The 24893-nt window shown below is 39.1% G+C and overlaps 2 protein-coding genes and 1 long non-coding RNA gene across 13 annotated transcripts; 1 reads left to right on the top strand and 2 right to left on the bottom strand.

The window, feature by feature from the left end:
- Positions 1-995: 995 nt before the first annotated feature.
- LOC104425049 lies at positions 996-8333 on the bottom strand. 10 transcript variants are annotated; one of them, XR_005547393.1, is made up of 9 exons: positions 7222-8333; positions 6927-7004; positions 6729-6837; positions 5295-5441; positions 4477-4587; positions 3752-3987; positions 2308-2504; positions 1965-2170; positions 996-1845 (listed from the first exon to the last, which is right to left on the bottom strand). It is a non-coding gene; the product is annotated as an uncharacterized LOC104425049 (long non-coding RNA). The 10 variants fall into 10 exon arrangements; XR_005547392.1 differs by having other exon boundaries at positions 996-2170; positions 7222-8329; XR_005547394.1 differs by lacking the exon at positions 2308-2504 and having other exon boundaries at positions 996-2174; positions 7222-8319.
- A 1094-nt stretch (positions 8334-9427) lies between these two features.
- LOC104425048 (probable receptor-like protein kinase At2g42960) lies at positions 9428-13963 on the top strand. Of its 2 annotated transcripts, XM_010037622.3 has the most exons (9): positions 9428-9755; positions 9838-9960; positions 10550-11289; positions 11377-11481; positions 11717-11839; positions 12085-12255; positions 12355-12484; positions 12723-12932; positions 13481-13963. In XM_010037622.3, the coding sequence occupies exons 3-9, from the start codon at positions 10625-10627 to the stop codon at positions 13592-13594; spliced, it is 1518 nt and encodes a 505-aa protein (XP_010035924.2). In that variant the 5' UTR covers positions 9428-9755; positions 9838-9960; positions 10550-10624; the 3' UTR covers positions 13595-13963. The 2 variants fall into 2 exon arrangements, with proteins under 2 accessions (XP_010035924.2, XP_010035923.2); XM_010037621.3 differs by having other exon boundaries at positions 9428-9960.
- Positions 13964-17076: 3113 nt separating this feature from the next.
- Positions 17077-19172, bottom strand: LOC104425047 (WRKY transcription factor 71). Its single transcript, XM_010037620.3, has 3 exons — positions 18514-19172; positions 18013-18153; positions 17077-17768 (listed from the first exon to the last, which is right to left on the bottom strand). Exons 1-3 carry the CDS (start codon positions 18993-18995, stop codon positions 17384-17386), a joined length of 1008 nt encoding a protein of 335 aa, XP_010035922.2. The 5' UTR covers positions 18996-19172; the 3' UTR covers positions 17077-17383.
- Between the last annotated feature and the right edge of the window lie 5721 nt (positions 19173-24893).

Genomic DNA, 24893 nt, shown 5'->3' with positions numbered 1-24893 from the left:
ATTCAATGAGAGAGAGAGAGAGAAAAAATCTTTTTGCAGGGTGTGAACGATGGTCCTCGTTCTCGACAAAACCGGGCATCGCCTTGTTGAACCAGGTTTCCCGCTATCATGTAAAACTCAATAGAAAAGCCATTCGACAAAATTTAGTTGAGGGAGGAAGGGTTTTAATATCACGAAAAATCCAAACCAATAGATTTGTGATATGTTTACTTAAAATAATCTCAAATTAGTATACTTATAATAAATTTATCTTATATTATTTTCATTGAATTCTATAATCAAATTGCTAAATTAGATGACACGTTATCATTGATGATATACCAATTTGGAAGTTACACTTCATTTGTTACACTTATACTGTTTTTTGATTAATCCAATTTAACAAAAACTAACGGATGGTAGATTTGTAACAAATATATCAATTTGATTTTTTGGTGGTTAAAAAATTAATTTAGGTTAAATTTGTTAAATATTAGCAAGTTAAGGTTTTTGTGATCAAAAAATTAATTTAGATAAATTTGTCTAAGTATATCAATTTGGAATTTTCCGTGACATTAATTTAAGAAGAAACATGCCGTATGCCACCGAAAAGTGCTCGAAAGTTGCAACGAGTGTATGAAGATATGCAAAATACAATGTAATTTCCGATAGGATATTTTGACAGTTTAAGATTTTTGGACGGTCAACAGCACAAAGTCTCACGTCGTACTGGAGCCTTGGAATAACGTGATTCTTACGGGCAGCAATCTAAGATCGAAATCCGGAGGTTACATTTGTAGATTATTTAGGTGGTCCTTTGGAGTAATTTCGTCCAAATGAAAAGCCATGGACATCAAAGCTACGGCGCTTTCGCAAGTTTGTCCCTTTTACTATTGATGATTTGATCTCTCAGTAAACTCCACACCGCCTGTTTGCATGTCGAACATGCGCGATCCCATGTGTGCGCATCGCATTTCTTCGATGACACAAAGAAACATCCTGTTCTCTTACCGGCATCCCAGAAATACGTCTTGGCGTTTTACAACAAATGAATTATACGAACACTAGTGGAAGCAAAAGAATTCGGTTTACAGAACGTGAATCTCTCTACAGTTGATGAATGTGATCAGAATGGCTATGTCTTTCATATGCATATGAACCATGTTGATGAGAATATGAAGAACCCTATTTTCACCACATCCCTGAGAACCCATAGTCGTAGATGCTGACCTCCTGGGGGTGATGGTAGAAATAGCTACTCTCACAGAAGGGAACTGCCAGATGATTCACATCCTCCAAGAGCCAAGCCTCCAACTCCTCAAGACCTACCATGCTCGCCGGATGATCAACGTTGCCTGTAATTTGAGAATCCAAGTCCTCGAGACCTACCATACCCACCGGATGATCGACGTTGCCCGCAATTTGAGATGATTCGATAACGGGCACTTGAACCTCCACCCTTGTGCTCCGAGAGCCTCCATGATTATGATCTTGACACTCAACAGGAAGTGCCATCGGTGCCAGGATTTGTACTGATCCTTCGCTGGCTGTTTCCGGGCAGCTGTTTAGGATCAAATTAGGCGATGAGGGGACCGATGGGTTTGAAGCAGCATTGCCGGTCAGCTCCTGGACGAGCCTCTTGAAGCTGGAGGCGTCCGTGATGTACACCTTGGGCTTCAAGACTTTGATCAGGCTATGGAGCTGATGGTGGTGGTGGTGGTGGTGGTGGTGGGGCTGTGTCTTCTTCTCATGATTCTTGGACACCTTCCGGGACGATGCTTCACTCACCATTACTTTCTTCCCCATCTAAACTTCTCCGCGATACGTATCTGTGGATTGGATGAGAAACACTTGCAGCTTCTTTGCCTATCAACGGAACATATATATGATTCAGAGCTTGATAAGCTTTGAGAAGGGTTCAGGAAAAGAACAAGCGAAAGGATATAAGACAGAGAGATGCTGAAAGTGATGCTGCTTGTGGCCACCTCCGAGGGTTGGTCTGATCTGAATTACAGGAGGAGGAGGAGGACTCCATGCCTGATCACCAAACTTAGAATATTTCCTTTTTCGCGTGCGCGTCTGCGTCGAGTCAATGACATCCAAGCCCGAGCCACACGAGAATGTGCGAAGATTTGTATTTACTTGCAAGCAGATGAAGGCAAACGATGAGTGCTTGGGCACGTAGACTGGTCTGTCTATCCAGGAAGTTGGGTCAATGCATTAAAAAATATTTATAATCATTTTTGCGATTAGGACAGATCTTAAAAAAAGATCTAAATACACACATGATCGTGATGAGACAAACATATAATAATAATAATAATGCACCTGCGGCTTCACTATTCATGAAGCTGTCTTCTTGTGCTTTGAAAAGGAGGGTCTCTTGTAATTAATTGTCTTTGGAATGGAGGTGGAATGATTGAGAAAAAGACATTCGATAGTGTGAAATTCTGCATGTAGTATTTTATGCGCCGCAAGTTCAAACGTGGGCTACGCTGAAATTGGACTCCAGATCTTGCTTTTATCTGTGCCAGAAAAGGGAATAACTGGTTTGATTCTAGGGGAAGAATCTGTTCTCTCAATTCACTTCCAATCATCGATATCAATCTGAATTGGTTTGACTATTAACGCGAGATACAGTAAATCCCAACAACAAAAGGACGTAAAAGGGTAAATTTGTTTTGCGAATTATTACCAACTTGAAAAATATATATACACACATACATATATATTTTAAAATTGATCGCTAATGGATTAACGTAATATATTATCATTATTATAAATATATACACACACAACATATATATTTTTAAATTGAGCTTTTAAGTAACATATTATCATTATTCGCTTTGACATATATCACCGTTAATAGTGAAAGATTTTCTTTTAATTAAGTTCTTGAGTGATAAAAATAATCATTTTCAGAAAATTATGTTCCACATCAGTGATTTTACCATGAAATTTGGGTTAGGTTCTTTATATACATCCAGGTGTGTCCTCAAAGTTGTAACCTGTATATGTGACCTATAACCTTTCCACAATGAAAAGTAAATATAGATAAATCTCAACCATGGTTAACAATTTTTATGCAAGTCGTAATTTTTTCACCGAGCTAGTAACTATGGACCATAATCAATATAATTTGAGTAGCCAATTTTACCATTTTAAAGCTGAATTTGTGTAAATGTCCCATTGGATCCTCTTGACCTAGTACAAGTCAGTAAAGGGAACATTCTCCAGATACAGATTGACCTTCCACTGGTGCACATCATCTGTAGTTTGGTCAACAGTCAACGCCTAGCGAAGGCTCGAACGCTAAACCATTCAGACTGGGGACGTCATTTTGACAGGGACTGACCGAAATAGAGGTTCCTAATGACTAGGATTTCTATACACATCCTAATAAATAAATAAAAAACAATCTACAGGAGAATCAAATAATGAAGATGTCTCTTGTATTTTCATACAAGGATCAATAGTTCAAACGAGAATTTGTGCATTTGACTCGATCATGACTCGATCATGAGTCTGATGACTTACAGTGACTCAGATCATTTACGTAGGATTATCATGGTACATCACACTTAAGGTCGCAGCGACAGAACAAAGGCACGTTTTAACTCTCCTGAAGGGGAACATGATGATCACACAAAAGCAATAAGTGAGTGTGTTTCCATAATGACTAGCTGAAAAAGCTATTGCTTGGGTTTGCCGAAATCATGTCATAATAAAGATTACTTTGCCGATGATTGCTACAAGTGCACGACCTTACCTGCTTATTATGCCTTCATTTCCTCCTTTCTAGTTGGAATCTGCTTGTGCAGGTTGGAATTGGCGACATTCTTCGCATTTGCCAATCTGTCCTTCTCGTCTTTCTTGAGCAAGGCTTGTCTCTGTGTGGTTTTTCATCACCTCCTACATTGTCTTCTCCTCGCCCTCGAGCTGCATTATCATGATGGTCTCAGCCTGCTTGTCAATAGGCTTGAAATAATCTTCAGTGGCAGCCTCCTGCATAGGACGTTATATCCCCTTGAGATACAGTATGACATGACCGGATATCCAGACATTTGTCCATGAAATTAAGATTATCTTAAATTGGTAGTTGTCCTCCCTTCATTTGATAGACAATGCAAACAGATCTAAAGTTTTAATCATGTAAGAAAACAACCACTGAGAACTGATCTAATATAATATAAAGAGAGAGCATGGACATTAGCCGCAGAAGCAAAATTCACCGCCATGTCAATTGTCATGGCAGAAGCCAAAGCATACAGGCGACTCTGAACGTGAAATATGTTCTTTCTCACATCACCGGCAGCAAGAACCCTTTTTCTCACCACCCACAACTATACAGACTAATAAAAAAACACAATTGGTTTTAAATAACCAACTTAGCTGTTACCACGTTAGAGAGCTTCAGTGTGGTACATATGAACGAGAATTGACATAGTATACAGACTAAAGGTCATTCTTTCAGCAAAAAGGAGACAGACTCACTGTATCTTCCAGCTTTTCATTTAAAGCTTGCATCTCTTCAACCATACGCCCGACCTCAGTCGAGATAACCTGCTCAGGAACCTCTCTTAAAGAAGCTTTCCTTTCTTGAGCCTGCAGAGGAGAAAATCAAACGAAAATAGAACTATTCTTGTGACAAGTTGATGCGTTAGTGCAAGAATTTCAGGAGCCTTATAGAATTCTTTAGATGTGGAGAAGTGTAAAGCAGTCCTAATGTAACTTGTGAAAGTAAACTAGAAAATGATCAACTCAGTCAAAGTAAAATAGTGTTCCTTGTCACGAGGACACTCACATGTACCTAAATTAGCAAGACGGATAATTCTTTCCTGAAATTTTGGAAGGTTAAGGATGATGGCACAGGAAAGGCTATGGAAACTCTCTAACTTCTAGCTTTATAATGCTGTGAATTGAGTCTGCTTATGGTATGCCTACAGACATTCACTTGGTCCATTATATGTGGACAACTCAAGTAGCGAGAACTGGTAACAAATCTATCCTCGTAGTACAATCGATTAATAGAATGAGAATCAAATCTAGCCTTGGGATCTCATGATCAGATAATTGGTTAAAGTGAGTTTAATGCACCATTATTTTCATTCTAACATAGGTCTCTGTCAAGATGACTCATCAATCAACCAGTTTTGGTAATGTGGATTACGGCACCACTCAGTCTGTCCAGACTTCCTCCCCCACTCTTCTCCCCCTTTCCCGTGCACAAAACAAATAAATGGATGTCATAGAAATGCATTAAAAGACTCAGAACAATTGCTCTGGATGATGAATAAAACGAGGCAAAAAACCTGTTGGAGGTGATTCTCCAGCTGCAGCCTGAAAGACGTTATCCTCCTTTCTATGTATTCAGAGAGGAGGCTAACATGGAATAGGGCCATTCTTCCAAACTTCAACAGGTTGTATATACCAGTCCAGCATTGAAGACACAAGAAAACCTGCATATATGGAATCAATTCTCTGTTTCCCAAACCCCAAAGGGTGGCAATTACATGTTAACATCCACACAGAGATGCATATAGATATTGACAGATGTTAAATGGGATGAGAACACTAGAAATCATGAAACTAGCTAACTAAACGCAATTTAACCAAAAAAACTTTCCAATTGAACAATTTTGTGATCGACTTTTTGAAAATGCCCCTTACCTTATTGAAAATGTGCAATCAAGGGACTCAAATGGCTCTGGTTGACTAATTTGCCACCACAAAATTCTATATAGTAATTTTTATACAAAAACTGTCCTACATAACCGTTGAGTACATTGAAAATGTTATTTTATAGACAAAGGCATAACATTAAGAACATGGTTTAACTTTTGGTGCGAAATTGGCAAATCCATCATGAAAATACGGGGCCGCCCGGGGGGGTATACTATTGCACGCCAGTAACACTTTGAAATTTCCCAATGGCCACATAAGACAACTTTTTACTTAAATCATTGTCACATGGAATTTGGGTATCAGAAAAATTAAACAGAGCTACTAGAGTCCCCCGATTGCACTTTTTAAAAGCTAAATGTGATAATTAATTAATTCCAAAAGCTTTATAATTGAGCTGTGATTTCTTTAGGACCTCTAGCAGACTTATCGTTATATATACCACTAGAAGTAACATCTCCTTCTAAGATTCCTTTAATCAAAATAAAACAGAGTAAAAAAAACTGAAGTTTAACAATGCAGCTTGGGAAAGAGAATATGTTTCCCCCAATATATGAAAGAGAAGAAAATTTAGCTACTGAAGACACTAAAATACCTCCAAAACCAAAGTGCCTACCCTGCCTCTACTCATATTGTCAAAGTAATGATCCCTCACGGCAAAAGCTTTAAAAACATGAATGTGAATTAAAATCAGGAGACAACATGTTCAGCCCAGGGAGACAACATCTTAATACTGAGATGGACCTCTGTGAGCTAAAGTGGGATAACAAAGTGCTGGCCAATGAAATAACTATAACCAGCCACAGAAAGAGGGTAACTGTGCTAAATTACATTCCTCAAATTAAGCACCTACAACAAAATGAGCCCTCAATCTTATGCTAAAAAAATGTATGTACCTAAAATCTGTTCACCTCATCTCATTCTCATCTCCACCTTAAGGGAATACAAAAGAACATATGATGAAGCATGGCATTCATCGATACTAAACAGAATATTATGTAATTTATGTATAGAGAGTAGGAGAAGAAGATGAGTGAACTGATTAAGGGTAAAGGCCAACAAACCTTTGGCTTCAAAGAGAGACCTCTCCTAGTTCCATGGATTGTTCATTTCTTTCACTGCTGCTTTCACAAACTCTCCATGGGGGTGGGGATGAGTCTGATTAAGTCCATCCTAGTGAAATAGCTAAAACAAGTGAGCTCGAGGGGACAATGAAGAGAAGCAGGGTCTGCTCCTCTCACCTAACTGACATTTGACGTCACCTGATATGTAGAGACAAGATAACTTGATCACCCCCAAAAGTTTTTCTTCATGCGTGGACCTGTGCAGGCATCAGTTTCCTACAAGTTAGCCAAAAAAGAAAAGGAAAGGCAGAATTATTGTTGTTAGGCTTATTTTACTAAACCAAATCAATCACACTCAAACAAATAGTGCGACATCCTGCAAAACACATGTTTTAGCATATTTCTGACATTAAACTTTGTTCACCACTTCTTCCAAGTGAGGATATTGTATGAGAGTTAATTTTCACACTGCAAAGACAGATTGAAAATATACCATATTAAAGGCGGGTTGCTGATTGGCCTCAACAGGTCACACATCATTTGGATGGACTTAGGCAAAGCCTTTATCCATCGGCGATCTTCTCTGAGGTGGACTTTAAACACGTCAGTGCTCAACTAAGCTCTGCTAGAGGTGTCGAATGGGTGGATCTTACATGAATTTAGATCAGTATGATCCATTTGACTACATTTACCTGTTTTTATACATACACAACAAGCACGATCCATGCCCAACCAAACCAAACCCCAAGCCACTCCAAATGGATTTGATTGACTTAAATTTTGACAATTGTCCACCAGCTTTGTCAATCTACTGTACCCTGCCCATTGCCAACAACGTTGAGCCACCACCTTCGCCATTATTGATTCGTTAGCAACCTTAAAAATAACCTCGAGTGGAATAAGACATAATCACACATGCAGATGCGCCTCGCCTGGGACCCCCTCAGTATCATTTATGTTATTCAGCTTCCCACACAATCTAAAACGGAGTGCGCAATGCTGTTCTATGAAACCATGCTTCTAACAGACATTAACCAAACACTTGGTGTGCACACTCTTTCACATGTCATGCTTATCAACAAACACATTTGTATAACATCATAACAACCACCAATCCAGTGACCACGAACCAGAACCAACCCATCGCCATAACCCAGTTGGGAAAGGCATTAAATTCGCTCAAGCTCACCCACCAATGATCATTGAACAATGGCTGCAAAGATAGGAGAGTCAAGAAACTACTACAACAGGGAGAATCCACGAGCTTTGCATATATGGGGGGAGAATTGACATCTCATATCACCCAGCTTCAATAACAACACACTGAAAATGGAAAACGGAAAGCGACCACCACGAAGAAGAGGATAAAAGAATGGCAAAGAGCTTGCTTTTAGCGCTTGAATGAGAAGAAGAGAAGGTTGATTAGCAAAGACAGACAGAAAAAGGTAGAGACAGACTAGCGACTTGAAGGAGTATGCCATTACTACGTCCTTTCATGTCATCCACACCGATTTTCCAATTCCCTCAAGCTTGTTATCATGGATTATGGTGGCGTGACATTGTAGTTATATTGTATTATAATCACGAGGAAGTGAAGCTCAATTATAACTTACATTTTCTTGATTTGATTGTTTATTTAGTGCATGTAAGATCTCTGCTCTATTGAAAAATTATCTAGGAACATCGTCCTTTTCAATTTCTACACGTTTGGTGATGATTAGGAGTGAGTGGTTCTGAATTCAATATAGGTTTCATTCGGAAGTTGGAATCTACTCATTATAATATGTTCATCATTTTTGGGAATCTAAAACCTAACTTGCAGATATTGGTACTTGGAATTTACCTTATTGCAACTTCTAATATTGGTTCCAAAGTGTATAGAAGTTCCACTAGTACTATTAATTGAAAGATTGTAGTGAATTAACACTTTTAATTACTACAATTTGCTGTTACAATTTAATAATCGTGACTTATATTTAGATATATGAAAAAATGAAAAATTAATAAAATAAAAGTTTCAATCATAAAATGGAGATTCAGAGTAAGAGTTTCAAATTATACATTCATCATTAAATATCATTGGATCACATGAATACCTAGATAAAAAAAAATACAAAAAACTTATTCCAAATTCTAAATTACAAGCTACTTAGACAAAAGATTCCCAACTTTTAGAATTTGAAACTTATTCTAAATATTTTAGAACCTGTTGAAGTTAAGTTCTACCTTGTAATCATATTTACCCCTAGAGATGACTCATCTATTATTAACCATTGGGTGATCAATAATAAATTAATACTAAAGAGACGTGATACTTTGTAGTGCCACGTCATATTCGTAAAACGATTCATTTTAATAGTAAATTTATTATTATTTATATTTTTCGTTTAGATCAAGAAAGAAGGCTTTTGTATGCTTTCTTTTATACTGGACATGAAATCTAATGCAGACAAAGAGATGAACTGATCCTAGGCGCAGACCCAGGACCATGAGTTGTTTCGGAGGGGACATTGCATTTGGTTAGAACAAGAACTGGTGTAGGTTGAGCTTGAGCTAAATGGCGAAAATCTAGATTTGGAATTTCCCTCTTCCCTCTGCTTTTGGGTTGACTTGACTCCGTCCCATCTCTGTCTCCACCATTTCACCTTGGAGGCTATTTTGATATTATTTTCTTTTCCCACCAGCTATAAATGCAGTCCCCGTTCATCTCATTTTGCTTTGCCTTTACTGTTCCTCTCTCTCTCTCTCTCTCTCTCTCTCTGTGCAAGATTTCCTCCATTGCAAACCAAGCTTCCCTTTCCAGCTCTTGCTAGGTCCCTCAAGAAATCAAGACAGACGCACATACTTGCACATTGCTCTGCATTTCGCCACCAACCCATTTCGCCACCTTGGCTTTTCTTTCGCTCTAAAAACTCCCATCTCTCTCTCTCGCTCGTTGGACTTTAAAGATTGGATTTTTGGGCGATCCTCTTTTTGCCATTTCCTTCCATTGTTATTCTCAGTTATATCGAGGCATTCGTTCAGCTGGTGAGCGGCTCTTGTACTGGAAATCTAGTCTTTCTTGGGGTTTCTGGTTTGTGGCTTGTTGCTATGTTGTTTGGTGTTGCAGGTCTACAGTGGGCTATCTATGCTCATTGAATCCTTGTTTGCTCATAAAAAAGAAGCCCTTTCTTTGCTTCCCTGGGTGCTTAAGGAAGAAGATCGAGGGGGTTAACTCAGATCGGCCATAAAGGTACTCGCTTTCCTTTTGCCAGACGCCAATTTTTATTCTTTCGATTTCCAGGATTCACATTGTTGTTTTTTTTCCTCTTACTTGGACCATAAGTGATGCTTCTTAATTTTATTCCCATATATGACTGTTGTGCTGTAGATGTGAACTTGCATATATTTATTTTATTTTATTTTATTTTTTTGCTTTTCTCATTGAGATGAGTCTTAAGTTTTTGGTAGTCTCAAGTATTTTCTTCTTTTCTCTTTTGCGGGGTGGGTGTTTGATATATGCTTGAATAGGGTTTTGAGAGATTAAATGTCAGACTAGAATGCTAGAGCGATGATGTACAAGGCATTTTCTTCATTCTCTGTGTCAGTCGAGCAAGATATCTCAGTTTTACAATGAATAGTGTGGGGTTTCTTTTGCTTAGTCCATGAAATTGGGCTTTAAATCAAGATATTGGTGCTGCCTTGAAATCTTGAAAATTTGCTGGTCTAATGATTTGACAGCATCTATCGAATCATGCTTCTGAAGGTGCAGCAATTTAGTATTTATGTTGGCATTTGTGTTGTTGAGGAAGTTGCATGACACAATTTTGCCATATTGGCAGGAACATTGTATATCTGCTGAACTGAAGTGACAGGGCCCAGAATTTTCTTGAATTTCTGTGTCTGGGCCAGAAGAAATGTCGTCGAATGGTTCTCTAGATGCACATTTGTCAGCGAAGACATCATTTTTGGGTTTGAAGTTATGGGTATTGATTGGCCTATGCGTTGCTCTATTCATAGTCTTAATTCTTTGTATATTATCGGTATGGATTACATTCAGAAGAAGATCAAAAAGAACAACAGACAAGTATCCTCTTTCCCAAATACCCAATGTGTCAAAGGACATCAAGATCGACAGGGTTGGACCTCAGAGTTTCCAAGATTACCCGGAAGGTGTCTTTCTTACAATTAATGAGAAACCAGCCAATAAGAATCCAAACACACAACTAGTTCATCTGGCTACAAGCAAGAGTGATCCAGATAATCTCAGTCAGTGTAGCTCAGTTTATCATCATGAGAGAGGATTCAGTTCACACTCAGGAGAAGTAGGAAGCCCAGGAGCAATCCAAAAGAATCACTCATCACTGTCATATGGTGGACTTGTGACAGCTTCTCCTTTAATTGGTTTGCCGGAAATTTCGCATCTTGGGTGGGGCCACTGGTTTACTCTTAGGGATCTTGAGACTGCAACTGGTTGGTTTGCTGCAGAGAATGTGCTTGGGGAGGGTGGATATGGAGTTGTTTACAGGGGCAGATTGGTTAATGGCACGGAGGTAGCGGTCAAGAAAATTCTTAATAATCTGTAAGGATATTTTTGCAAGACTGCATGTTATATTCTTGATGCCATTGTAAAGCATAGTTTTCATTATACTCTTGAATTGGTTTATAGGGGACAAGCAGAAAAAGAATTTAGGGCTGAGGTTGACGCCATTGGTCATGTCCGACATAAGAATCTCGTACGGCTTCTGGGATATTGCATAGAAGGAGTTAACAGGCAAGTTTTGCTGATCTATAGGGTGATACAGTTTTACTTTCACATTTGATTATATCTATCCATAATTTGGTGGCTAAATACCTTATTTCATGTCAAATATAATAAATGATAATATGAAAAGAGTAATGGCATCCATTGATGATGGCTCTTGTATATTTTTATTTCTTTGATTTCAAGTTCTCCTTTTTAGAGCAATAATCAAGTGAGATCACTATTTTCACTGCTCAAACTACAGGATGCTGGTGTATGAGTATGTGAACAATGGTAACTTAGAGCAGTGGCTACACGGATCTTTGGGGCAAAATGGTGGCCTAACTTGGGAAGCTCGCATGAAGGTCATTCTTGGAACTGCAAAGGCGTAAGTTTCAACTGGGCATTTATCATGACCTGTATTGCATGAACAGATACGTGAAGTTCAATATCGATTATGGAGCGGCTCAAAATTGAGCCTCGAAATGACAAAGGTGTTTCGATTAACTCATCTTAGATATTAGGATGAACTAGTGTAATTTCTTTGTCCCTTAGGTTAGAGAAACATCTACATTGATATACTATATTTGGTGAATGGAGCATACTGGTTTCATAATGCATTATATTTTGCAGGCTTGCATATTTACATGAGGCAATAGAACCCAAAGTTGTTCACCGAGACATAAAGTCAAGTAACATTTTGATTGATGATGAATTTAATGCAAAGGTGTCCGACTTCGGATTAGCCAAGCTTCTGGGTTCAAATGAAAGTCACATTGCAACTCGAGTAATGGGAACGTTTGGGTATGTGTATGTCCTGAATTGCTTTCCCTTGAGAAAAATCGGTTCACAGAGAAAAAATTTGATGTCTATCTCACAACTAGGTTTGTATTATATGAACAGTTATGTGGCACCAGAGTATGCTAACACTGGCTTGTTGAATGAGAAGAGTGATGTCTACAGCTTCGGGGTCCTCCTGCTTGAAGCTGTTACTGGGAGAGATCCTGTGGACTATGGTCGTCCTACTAATGAGGTACATCAAAGGCCTCCAGAAATTATGTCTCTTTCTGTCTCTATCTCTCTTTTAGTGCATGGACATTCATACACATAAAAGCACCAGCGGTACAAGGAGAGACACTGAGTATGCATGTGCACCTACACTGACTTCAGCAAGTTTGCCAGTTTATGGTGTTTTATGTGGTTACTACAGGGATTCGATTATGGTTTTCTGAGGACTTGCAATTTCATATTTTACATTCCATCAAATGCAGGTAAATCTTGTTGAGTGGCTAAAGTTAATGGTAGGGACGAGAAGAGCTGAGGAAGTTGTGGACCCAAATCTCAATATAAAACCAACAACACGTGCTTTAAAACGTGCCCTTCTGGTTGCTCTTAGATGTGTCGATCCTGAATCGAACAAGAGACCTAAAATGACCCAGGTTGTACGCATGCTTGAAGCCGATGAGTACTCTTCAAGAGAGGTACGCATTGCTGGTTTTTGGAATGTTGGACTTACATGACTATGGAGACATGTCTCTGCTGTGTACCAAATTGATGTAATTTCTTCATGGTGGCGGTTTCTATCTTTAATTTTTGAAGCTATTTATATAGTAGGCACATAACTCTTTTTTTTCTTTCATCCCTCCTTTGGGCCATGGAGCATTTGTTGTATACGTTCTTATTTCACCTTCACTCTAGTTTTACATATTCCGGCTCAATGGCTGGTGTACATAACAGGGGATATTTTTCCTAATTTTCGAAACTTTAATGAAGATGTGAGTTGGTTGCCGGTTCTGGGTGCAATTTAGTGCCATTGGATGAAGTTACTGTAGTGTTATTTAGGCACATTTTGTTGCCACTCTATTCTGTTGGCATCAAGTTACTAGTATACTTAATGCCATATACTCTTAGGAATCAAAACCTGGTGAGGAACTGAGGAACTGAGTACTGCTGATGATTCATCATTTTGAGAATATACTGAAAATGCATTCCGGGATTTAATTATGTAGCTTTATTAATCTTTTTCCAGGGTCGGAGAAACCAGAGAAGCCATACCACCAGCAAGGAAATTGAACCTGCCAAGGAAGCCTCTGGTTCTGGTGACATGAGAAACAAGGTGGACGATCTGGAGAGCCTCCACTGAGACAAGTGGTGCATAGGACTGACAAGATGATCCCGGTTAAAGATTTCCTTGACCTGACATTCCTTCAAACTTTCGAGCACGCATTTTCTGTTTTCCATATTGCGGAGCAGTTTCCGTTTCAGATAGGAAGTATTAAATGGATCTGAGGATGTTGAATGCAGTGATCATTTTTCCTTGTTTCACAAGTGTCGGCAGGCAATATTTAAATAGAACCACCTGCGACCCCACAAGAGAGAGAGAGAGAGAGAGAGAGAGAGAGAGAGAGGACTTGATGTATAGGTATGCTTTGGTGCCGAACTATCTCTACGAATGATGTATTACTCATCGTCTGTAGTTATCTTATATAGAGTTCAAACTTTTCTTTTAATATGCAAGATCATGTTGCTTGAGTTTCTGTTGTTGCCCCCTTCTTGGTCTTTGCTTTCAAGGGATCGTCTCTTGAATCTTTCGCTTTTATCTCGTTAGTAGTTTCATGTCGCTCTTCAGCTAGTCGACACCGTGCCGACCAATCTTGTGCAGCTGGTCCACAGCTCATCAATGCATCCATTGACTCTCTCTCTCTCTCTCTCTCTCTCTGTGTATGCCTTAACGCAGTATTTGCGCGTAAAATGGTAAATTGCACATTTCCCCAAGTTGAGTTAACATCGCGGCCAATTTCTAGGAGGGTATTTCGTGGATTCAGGGTTTATCGACATCGTCAAAAAGGAAAGCCTTTCTTGCCAACCGCTCATTGCCATATGGTGGCTGGACAAGGCCGGTCAAGATGATGCAAAAGCGACGAATGTAATCATACTTCCGCACATGTTCTGTTCGCAGCCTCGCGCTCTGAGCATGACACTCGCCCGGCACGCCGCAAGTTTACCTGGGATGTCTTCATGGCTTTCTGTCGGAATCCAATTTCTCCGTTCGATCTTCACTCGTTAAAAATGGGTTTTCGCTCCGCAGCAGTTTGGGACCTCTAGGGAATTCTGCGCATTGAGTTCGTCGCCGTAGCATCACGCAAAGTCGACCTGTAGTCTCCGAGATTGGAAGTCTCCATTTCTGTTCTGATGGACAAGAGGCCATAGGCAACATATGAATAATATTAGGCCTTGTTAGAATAGAACTAAGGGTGCATGATCCGATGCGAATCACAAACACTTTGACATGATCTTCTGCCTAGGTTGCATGTCGTCCATTCGAGCCAATCACTAAGCCTGATCTTGTCGACACATTCGATTTTGCATGACAATGAATTATGAGGCCATTAGCATATTAGCTCTATTATCGATTGACTCCATTTAACCCTAATTTTCCAACATAAGATTTTTTTTTTTATATTTGCACCTTATGTACAAGACCCAATTAACAAACGCTCTATTTCATTAGTAGACCTTCCACATTGGGCCAGCTTTACCTAAATCCAAAGCCGAGCATACGATTAGAATAGTTGCATATTCTTCAGACCATTTAATGGAAAAGATTATGTGCGATCATTCTATCAAAAAGTTATTAACTTGCTTCTCCGACAAGTAGTATGAATGTCGCCTTCAATTTTCCCAATTGTATCCACATTCGATCGCGTTCAATCCATGAAACGTCAAATCTAAAACTAACGCACAAATAGGGGAGAAATTTCATGAGCCATTCATTGAATATGCTAATTGCATTTGTAAGACCTTGATCACATGGTCAACGTACTAGTCAAACCCGCACTTCACGCATTTAGGAATTAACTAAGCCACCGATGTCTCGCTGCATGTCGCTTCCGACAGCTATTCCACATGTCCTAATTATGGCACTTCAAAGACTTATTGCATTGGGACAAAAATATGTACTATTTTTATGAATTGGCAGATTACATGTTTTAAGCACTAAGCCTTTAAAGAAAGCATCTCACTACGTGCGTGAATATCACGTGGATGTATAACCTTCATCATCGCACTATATTTCAGAACGAATATTTTGATCATACTTATCTGAAAATACATAGTTAACTTGAAACATCAAAAATGCAAATTATATTAATGACCACCTGTTGATAATGGGATTTTCACAAGAAAATGAAAGAATGTGAATATTCTTATTCTGAGTACAAATCGAGGGAATTTTAGATATGTCTTGTCAGGGAAAGAAATATTACAAATTTCTTTGAAATTACAGATTGAATGTTGCATATTTTTACCCAACAATTCTTTATGTTGTCATGGATGAGATGCCCATCAACTTTTACCCAAAACAAATACTAGATGTTAAATGGTTATCAGTGAGAATAGGGAAATTTATGGAATGGGAAGATGATCTAAAAAAAAAAAATCACCTCTAATCTCTATAAATAGAGAGGAGCAAATGAAGGAGAGAAAAGAAACCATTCTACACTCAAGAAAATTCTACACAAATAGCATGCTAGGCTTTTTACACCAAATCAATGGCACAAAGGTGAAGGTTTTGACAAAATGAAGGATAACTATCCATAAAGGGGATTTACATTTTTACTTTACTCTTTCATGTGTTTTAATAATTCATTTTACTAATTAATTTTATTTTACTTGTTCAAAATTTTGCATGTAATTATGTCATTATTTAAAAAAACTACATTTTTTATTTATTTATGTTTTCTATCAATTAGAGATAGACCTATATTGTGGGGTTTTAGATACGTTTTAAATAAAAGCCATGTAAAATCTAGCAGGAAATTTGATTGATGTGTATACTTATTTTGTTATCAATTTTTGCACATTATTACATTTCTCTTACCGAAATTCACATTGACACCATTTAGAATAGTACAACAGATTTAGTTTAAAACTTTTACAAAGCACATGCATCTTGGTAGTATACATTAAAACAAGTTTTTTACCTAATAATCACAAAGAACATTAGGTAAGATATAAGAAAATAGATGTATAAGTTTTTTAGATCCCTCTGCAAGATACATAGTTGTTTTCTCAAGATCAAGCTCAGCTTAATTGAATTTTCATTAATATTTGAGCTTGACTAAACTTCACTCAATTAACGGGTAAATTTCAGTTTATACTGGAGCTAAAACTCCAGTTGGAGCTCGAGCCCAAAATCAAACAATATAATGTGATATGATATAAATTAAAGACGCCATAGCTCAGCTGTTCATGATACTTACATGTCCATTAAAGTGATGAATAAAAAACGTAGAAGTTCTACTACTCTATTAGACTCGCTAACTTCTGGAGTGAAGGTCGGCTTCATCAAGCACTATAGTAGCTTCAGCTCGAGAAGAAGTGAACCGAATTTGAGTAATCTACTAAGCAAGCTCCGGCAGCTCCGGAGTGGCTTGACAACAGGGGTTATAGATAAACAGAAGATTCATTGTATCAGAAAAGAATAATCTTGTGTATATATCTGATGATCTTTGCAGCAACATACTTTTATTTACCTGGGGAAAAAAGAGTTGTGAAGAGGAAGCTGTGTATAAAACAATCAAAGGGTTAAATTTCAGTTGGGCAACTGTAACTCTAGCCTTCTCATTTTGTGTCCAAGTTCCTACTGTCATCTCAATTGTACAGCACGGGTTGTTCCCGCACTTCACTTGAAAAAAACCGAAAATACTGTTCCTCATAGCAATTCCAGTAATCTCAGAATTGATGGACACAGCCACATCAACCGCTAAAGCATGCCAAGAGGCACTCGGGATCTTCCACAAACGATAACTGAATCATGCTTTGTGTTTATGTATATCAGGTCTTGACAAGAGTTTCACAAATATAATACGCCATGACCTATCTACGGTTCGGATACCATAACGACTTACAGCAATAAAAATGGATTAACCAGTCACGGCTCCTTTTTCTGGACGACCGAATTGAGCATGTCATGAAGCAAACCATGGTCAGGAGGCTGGAATTGTTGCTGCTGTGGAGCTAGGGTTTGGGGATAGAACATCATGGAATTGCTGGAGTTGGCTCGACTCGGATTCCTCATCTGAAGAAACTGAGGCAGCAACAAATTGTGAGGAAAGGTTGTTCCAATTGCTGATGGCGATGCAAAAAATGAAGGTGACAAAATAGCAGCGGCAGCGGCCGCATTGCCACGGAGGTTCGCCGGGCACTCGTGGTTGTGCTGGCCTTCATATGTTGTGATCACGATCGATGGGTCCTGGAACGATCTCTCCACTCGCTTCTTCACGGTGCATTTCTGAGTGGTGCACCTATAGTAACTCCTGGAAATGAGCAATCAAAATGAAATCTCAGCTTCATCACTAATAATACTAGAATTGCAAGAGGCGTCGTCGATTATTGAACTTTTGACATTGGACGAATACAAGTCTCTCTTTTGTTTTTCTAAAGATCAGTTAGAAGGAGCATCTTCTCAGATAATCAATTTTTATAGAAAATTTTCCCATATTGTCTATATCTACTTCTTTTTTTGCCAAATAAACTGAAACAAATCTTAGCGACAAAAACCTCGGATAAGGGCTATTCTTGACCGCCTTTTGTCCATACTTTCTCCATCTGTATCCATCTTCGAGATGATCGATCTCGCTCTTTGTTAAAAAGGCAAAACGTGGTTCCCTTGGCCGCTTCTCTTTCTTTTTCGGCTTATTCCTGTTATAATTCACAGCGATGCATAATATGAGTGACAGAATAATATTTGAAGATGCAAAAAACCTCATATAAATTGGTTCATGTGCTACCAAAAAAGACACATTTCGTGTCTGAGCTATGCGGGCAGGAGTTCTTTCACTCTCTAATCCCCCACTTTTCAATCTCTTGACCCGGATAAACTCAAGCTCCAAAAGTATACACAAATTCTTCGAAAGTTAGGCGAAGATTTAGACAAAAAGAAGTTGAAAGCCCAACGAGAGAGTGATCCCGTTGACCAAAGTTAAAAGGAAAAGCATATTTTTCCATTTTCACATCAAAACATAGGAAAAAGGAAAAAGGAAAGAAGACACAAAACCCTACCCTTTTTTGGATTTGTCATCATCATCATTACACGTGGTCTTTGGATCATCCTCATCTTTCTTGCTGTTATCTCCATCTTCCTCGACCGCCGCTTCTTTAGAAGACGAAGACACCGAAGAATTTGGAGATAGTGGGCCGTTTTCGCTCGCCGTGGCTGCCGGCTCAGTGATCGAACACTTTTTCGAGGAACCTCCCTCGTCTAGGTTTGGCGTGATAACCTCGGACGATGAGCAAGACAGGTCGAAGGCTCTCGACAAGGTGTTGTAATCAACCGAACTGCGTAAGCAGCCGGTGAAGCTCATGAACGGACTGGGGTTGAGCGCTTGGGGGTTGTGCGGAGCTTGTTGATGATGAGTGAACATGGAGAGATTAGTGCTATCGTCGTCAAAGAATCGAAACTCCGGGGGGCTGACGACTCCGATGTTGTCGGGGGTGTAGAAGGGATTGTAGTTAAAAGGGTCATTGTTCTTGTCGTCGGACATGCCGAGGAGGAAGAAGATCAAGAACAAGAATTTGACCGAAACGAAAAGAACAAGAAGAAACTAAAAAGTTGGAGCACAGGGAGAGCAAGTGTTCTGGAGAGAAACCAGATGCGTGAGAGCGCTTTTTGATAGCTCCTTAAAGCTTTGTGTCTGTGTCAAAGAAGGCCTATGAGAAAGAGAGAGAGAGAGAGAGAGAGAGACTCTATTTTATTTTGGACAATGTTCGTGTTTCTTACACCGAAAATAAATTAAAAAGTGATAGCTTTTGACTTGGTACCTCAATTATTTGCCGATGCATGATGACTTGGACTTTCTTTGCTTATTCCCTCCCTTTCTAGTAGTTGCCAACGGGACTGAAAGTGTATATATATAATGCTATGCAGTCTTATAAAATTGTAGGGTATAAGATAAGTCATATGACGCGCTTTCTTGATTGTGGGCACAGCGATGGAGACCTAAAATTCGTTTAGGAGCATCGATGACGCTGTGCAAATTATGGGTTTGACACAAGATAAGCAACCTGCAACACGAACAAAAAAAAGTATATGTTATGGCTGCTCACAAAACTTTGGTTGCATTATGTACTTGGATTGCTAGACTTTCAATTACTTTCTAGGGTAAATATCATTTCTTCTCAACTATGCACTTTGACTATCTTACAATCAAAAGTCCAGCAAAAAAGGGGCTAAAAGTGGCCATTCATGTGGCAATTTCAGCTAGTCTGCCGACACATGGTACTCATGTGGTATCGTGTGGGTGTCACATTAGCTCGACCGAGACATTCCAGGAGAGAGAGAGAGAGAATCAAGGTTCATCGAGACGTTGATCACACCTGAATTGACTCTCAACACATCTTGCCTACTGTCAAGCATAGTCGATCCTCATCCCTAGTCATGATAATAATTTACTCGCCATTATGTGAGGCAAGGGCTACGTGCCCTTGGCCGCGGATGAATAGGCACATCAGCCCAAATTCTATGTGTCCGGAATGCAGGGTGAAAATTGTTAAAGTGCATTGAAGTTGCCAAGAATTCTAAATTCATCATGCTTGAATGATCGAAGTTTTGTTTGTGCGGTCATTCATTACGCTTAGATGATCCATTTCATAGTCTCTTCTTGTGGGAAATGAGAAGAAATGAGAAGGGAAGATCACACGTGTGAAGGACCAGGCTCCCAAAACCATCGTTTGACTATAGCTGGCACGTGGGAATTTATTCACTTTTATTTTTTCCTTTATGTGGGTCCCCCCATTCATTTACTCGCCTAGTTTTTATTTTTATTTTTATTTACCCGCCTAATTTACTTGTGAAATGCGTCATCTCTTTGGTCATGCCCCGGAATTTCTTGGCAGTCTTCTCGTCAAACGTTTGATTCTTTCCAAGAGTCTGTCGCTATTGTTCTAGGCTCCTCACGCACCATTAGACCGTATGAATCTCCCATGAGTCGTGTAAACATATTTCACTATCCAAACACCCCCCTAAAAAGAATGGTTCTTTTTTTGTTTTCACTATCTTATGCATGTGTCTAGAAAAAGGGAGAGATTTAGAACGGTTCATTCAACCTCGTTTTATCCCCAAAGTGAAAATTATGACCAAGTCAAAAAGAAAAATGAGGCATAAGTTATAACACAAATCACACTAAGATGCCATCTTCATCAGTTTTTTGATTACCCATGCTATGAAGTTTGATGTGTAAAGCTGGCTCATATGTGAGAAATTTTAAATGATATGAATTCGATATTTAAACATTTCTATTGTGATATAATTGTGGAAGAGATGTTAGCTCCATTTATCGAGCTATGTTAGGAAATGACATCAGCACTTATTAATATCATTCATAGCACACCATATGATTAATTTTTTGATTTGATAATTGTTTTTTCGTGATGACAAAATCACCTTAGATAAGTGAATCTTTCAAATAAGTGAATGCCATCATTTGTGCCCGGTGCATCCATGTTGGGTCTTGAATCCATGCACAAGAGTTTGTCTTTTAACCACTAAATCGCTCCATTCAGTATAATCACGACATTTTTACTTGGTTTTCCAGTAAAGGTGAGACTATTTTCACTTGGATACTAGATATGCGATTAAGGAAATATCTATTTCCTAGTGCCTTCTAAAAGTGGAGGCACAATCAGTGCTCCTTTAACATCGGTAAAGCTTAATCATCTCACTTGAACTTTCCATGCTCTCTGTTTTAGGGCAGTGGGTGGGAGCCTACAGTATGTGTACAATCTGCTGCCCATGCCCATGGAAATCTAGCAAACCTCTTCTCGCACTCAACCTTTTTTTTTTTTTTTTTTTGATGAAGTTGACTTTAAGGTGCACACCTTTTGTTAGAGCTCCACACACTACTCAAACGTACAATGAAAATGGCCTAACTGCAGCACATCACGAGACCTAAAATCTTAAACTTTCGGATCAGAACTCCAACACGACTTAAACAACAGCTTTAGACTGTAAGTCTGTCGCACCCACCATGGTCCCTTGTCGCAGGCCGTGTATCTTACTAAGGGCTCACAGCTGGTGTCACGGATGACTCGAGCTTTGCGTGATACTGCGTGGAAGAATGACAACCTCAACGAGTCTTATGCAAGAAGCTGAGAAAATCACATCATGTCCGCACAATGGAATGAAAAATATGAACCTCATTGAGTCGTACCCCTCTTGGTAGAGCTTGAGATTGTTGACCCCTACGCCTTTTTCTTTCGGCCTGTCACGACTAGCTATGTAAAGCATCGATTGTATTCTTCTCTTAAGAGTTCCTGGTCAACGGAGGGCAGGTTACTTGTTAGGTATGACGGTACACGAATCAATCTTCCAGATACCGACGTATCCATCTTCAATCGGGTTTTAGTGAGAACGGAAAAATCATCGCATCGGACCTTGGTCATATTTATGGCTGAGAATAAAAACAGTACAGATGCCACACAAAATATTCCACATCTATACTGTACACATATGTTGACCTTCGTCGCCATGCAATTTACTAAGCTATTACTTGTCAACTTTGTTAATACAGGCTTTGTTTAAATATCCTAATTGCTTTACTCGATGTTTTAAGTCTGAACCGTCAGAATTTGGACACTCTTTCACAAGGGTACGCACAAGATGAAGACATGATCATTCATATCGACAATATATAGCTAAGTCAACTAAGATCAGAAGGCGCAACACAGGAAAACAGAGCATTAGGGTTTGAACTCATCATATACGTGTGCTCTGACGTCATATGGTAGACGGCGGTTTTCTTAAAAACTAAAGCGGTCAAGAAATGGATAACACGATGCGTATCTACCATACATCTCGCAACAGTATTTACAGCCACGCGCATAATCACTATACAGGCTCTGGTGCACGCAACCTTCCTCATCATGGCGACTTTGTTACAACTGCCGGTCCATAAATCTGTGAACCCACACCAGGATGCTGAGCCATCGCTTGCGGCCATATAGCTAGGTTTCTCACTTTCTAGAATAGTGAAATCTATGACCAACAGCCACGCGCCAAATTATACCTAAAAGTCTTCATTAATTAGCATTAAGATTGTTGATTAGTAGAGAGCTGGTCATATTATAGAGAGAGGCCAGACAGTACTCAAACACCACTTGCCCATGATTCCGCCAATAGCCTCCATGTTCCTTCAAGCAAAACAAGAAGTAGAGAGGGAGGGAGGGAGAGAGAGAGAGAGCCAACGCGGCTTCTCTAAGGTTATATTGACACTACCTAGAAAACATATCCCTCTCATCACCTCTCTTTTTTCACTATCCGGTTAGATATGGACACAGGAGACCTTAAAACTTTTGCCGGAGCTAATCTGCTATTTTATCATCGACTTTTCCGGTCTCTTCATCGATTTCCCTGTCCTAGGAATAACTGGTCACATCCTTTTCACACGTTGTCATGCCGTTACAATTAGGTAGATCCTTCATTTGACTCCTCTTTGCTCTCTTTGATCCCGCATTCTCTTGTTTTATCCTAAATGGTGATTGAACCTCATTGACCATCCAGAGCCACATTAGCATGCGAATACCATGTAATCAATCAGTCCCTCCAATCACTCCTTGATATGTAGTGGGGTTGCGTGTTTATATGAAACCCACTTGTAAGTTTAACATCAAGAACACACAACTTGACCTAAACCTAATTGGTTCTGTTGCTCAGTCTTTCACCACATGCCAACGGAGATACGAATTAATAGACACCTAAACCAAATTTAAATTGGAGATATAAATTAAATTTAGACCTCCGGTGCAATTTTCTGAAGTGCTTCCATGTTTTATAATCTGGCTAGGGTTCCTCATGGAAATGGACGTGATCTAGCATAACTTGTTCATCCCACGGTTTTCAGTGGTTTTTTCTACCATATTCTGTACTTAATCTCTCTTTTTTCAATTTCTACTCCACATTATTAGCCCACATATAAACACGCAATATCGAGCTTGACATGTTTTTTAATAGGCCATTTAGTTGGGTTCGAGATCAACGAGCAAATCTGGACAGAATCCGTCGGCGATAAGGCACTGCAGAAGGTGTCGCTTGCATTATTCCGCGAAACGTCCAACCGTCAATGATGTTCTGAATTTTCTATACTTAGGTTCTTTTCTTACATTAATCTCTCCATAACTAAATCCGCTGACGTTGTTTTCAACAGTAGCATCTATCTTATTTCTTTCTCCGTGTGAAAGCAAGAAAAATGTTAGGGTTAGGTTCGCTCTGAGATTGGAAACATTTATGACTCCTTTCAACCACTACCCAAGAGCTTTGACCCTTGAGAGAATCTATTCAGCGTTGAAGCTTTATTCCTATATGTATCGTATATTTAATCGTTCGTATACTTGGTTTTCTATTGTCCGCTCCACTGATAATGATGCTTTTCTCTAATTCATAAACCGAGGTCGATAAAAAGACAATTTCGACAGATCGATATTTATTATTTTGACGTGAGTCATGTGCAGTGCACCAAGATGCTCCATTTATTTCAAAAGTTGACTCCCTCATATGTTTCTTATGTGCCGAAAATGCATAACGGGACAGCAAAAGTCAAAATTCGGAATTCACACGATACTCGCACGATTATAAAACTATCCTCGAATGGAACGAGGAGGTCAAACAGTTGACAGATTTCCGGCAAGAAAAATGACAAATCGATAAATAAATATTGAGCAATGAAAAAGAAAAGATTGATGAGCTGGGTCACGATTAGATTTCTCCTAGAAACATTCTAATATCTTGCGAGCGAGCGAGAGAGAGAGAGAGAGATTGCATGGCAATAAATTCTTTTGGCGTATGACATACTATAAAGGGTAGGTGTACGTACCATTAATGTATCAGCGATATCATTTGGCACCGAATATATTCAACATATTTTATGGGGGTCTATCGTCGAGTATAATATGAGTCTAGGGAATACTGAATAGGCATATGTAGATTGATAGAGAGGGGTCAGAACGTTGGGACCGGTGCAATTTCTGACAAAATGGAGAAAATTATCATTATTAATCTCGCAGAGAAAACGGCAAGAATGCTTTAATGTAAGTCTTGGTAGCAAGCACAGTAAGATTTGAGTCACAGGTAGTCCTGATAGAGAGGGATTCTATTTCTCGACAAGATGGCGGTAACTAACATGAGGGTTTAGCAGCTGTTACAAAGAAAAGGTTTGATAAGGAGCTTTTCCTAATGTTTTGCAAGTCAACAAACGTGCAATGACCGAAATGAGCGATGTTACTTAGTGCACACATCGTGATGGCTCATTTTTCTTTGAGAGATAAATTTTTGTCTCAAATCAAGTCCATATGAACCGGATGAATCACAAATCACATGAACTCTAAACGATTAGTGCTCACGCATTCTGATGCTAGGTTCCGAATTCAATATTGAAAATATTGTAAATGTC

The sequence above is a fragment of the Eucalyptus grandis genome, chromosome 11 (assembly GCF_016545825.1).
Source record: "Eucalyptus grandis isolate ANBG69807.140 chromosome 11, ASM1654582v1, whole genome shotgun sequence".
Classification (NCBI taxonomy): Eukaryota; Viridiplantae; Streptophyta; class Magnoliopsida; order Myrtales; family Myrtaceae; genus Eucalyptus; species Eucalyptus grandis.
Note: the sequence above shows the minus strand (reverse complement) of the source record. Positions and strands in the feature narration are given on the sequence as shown.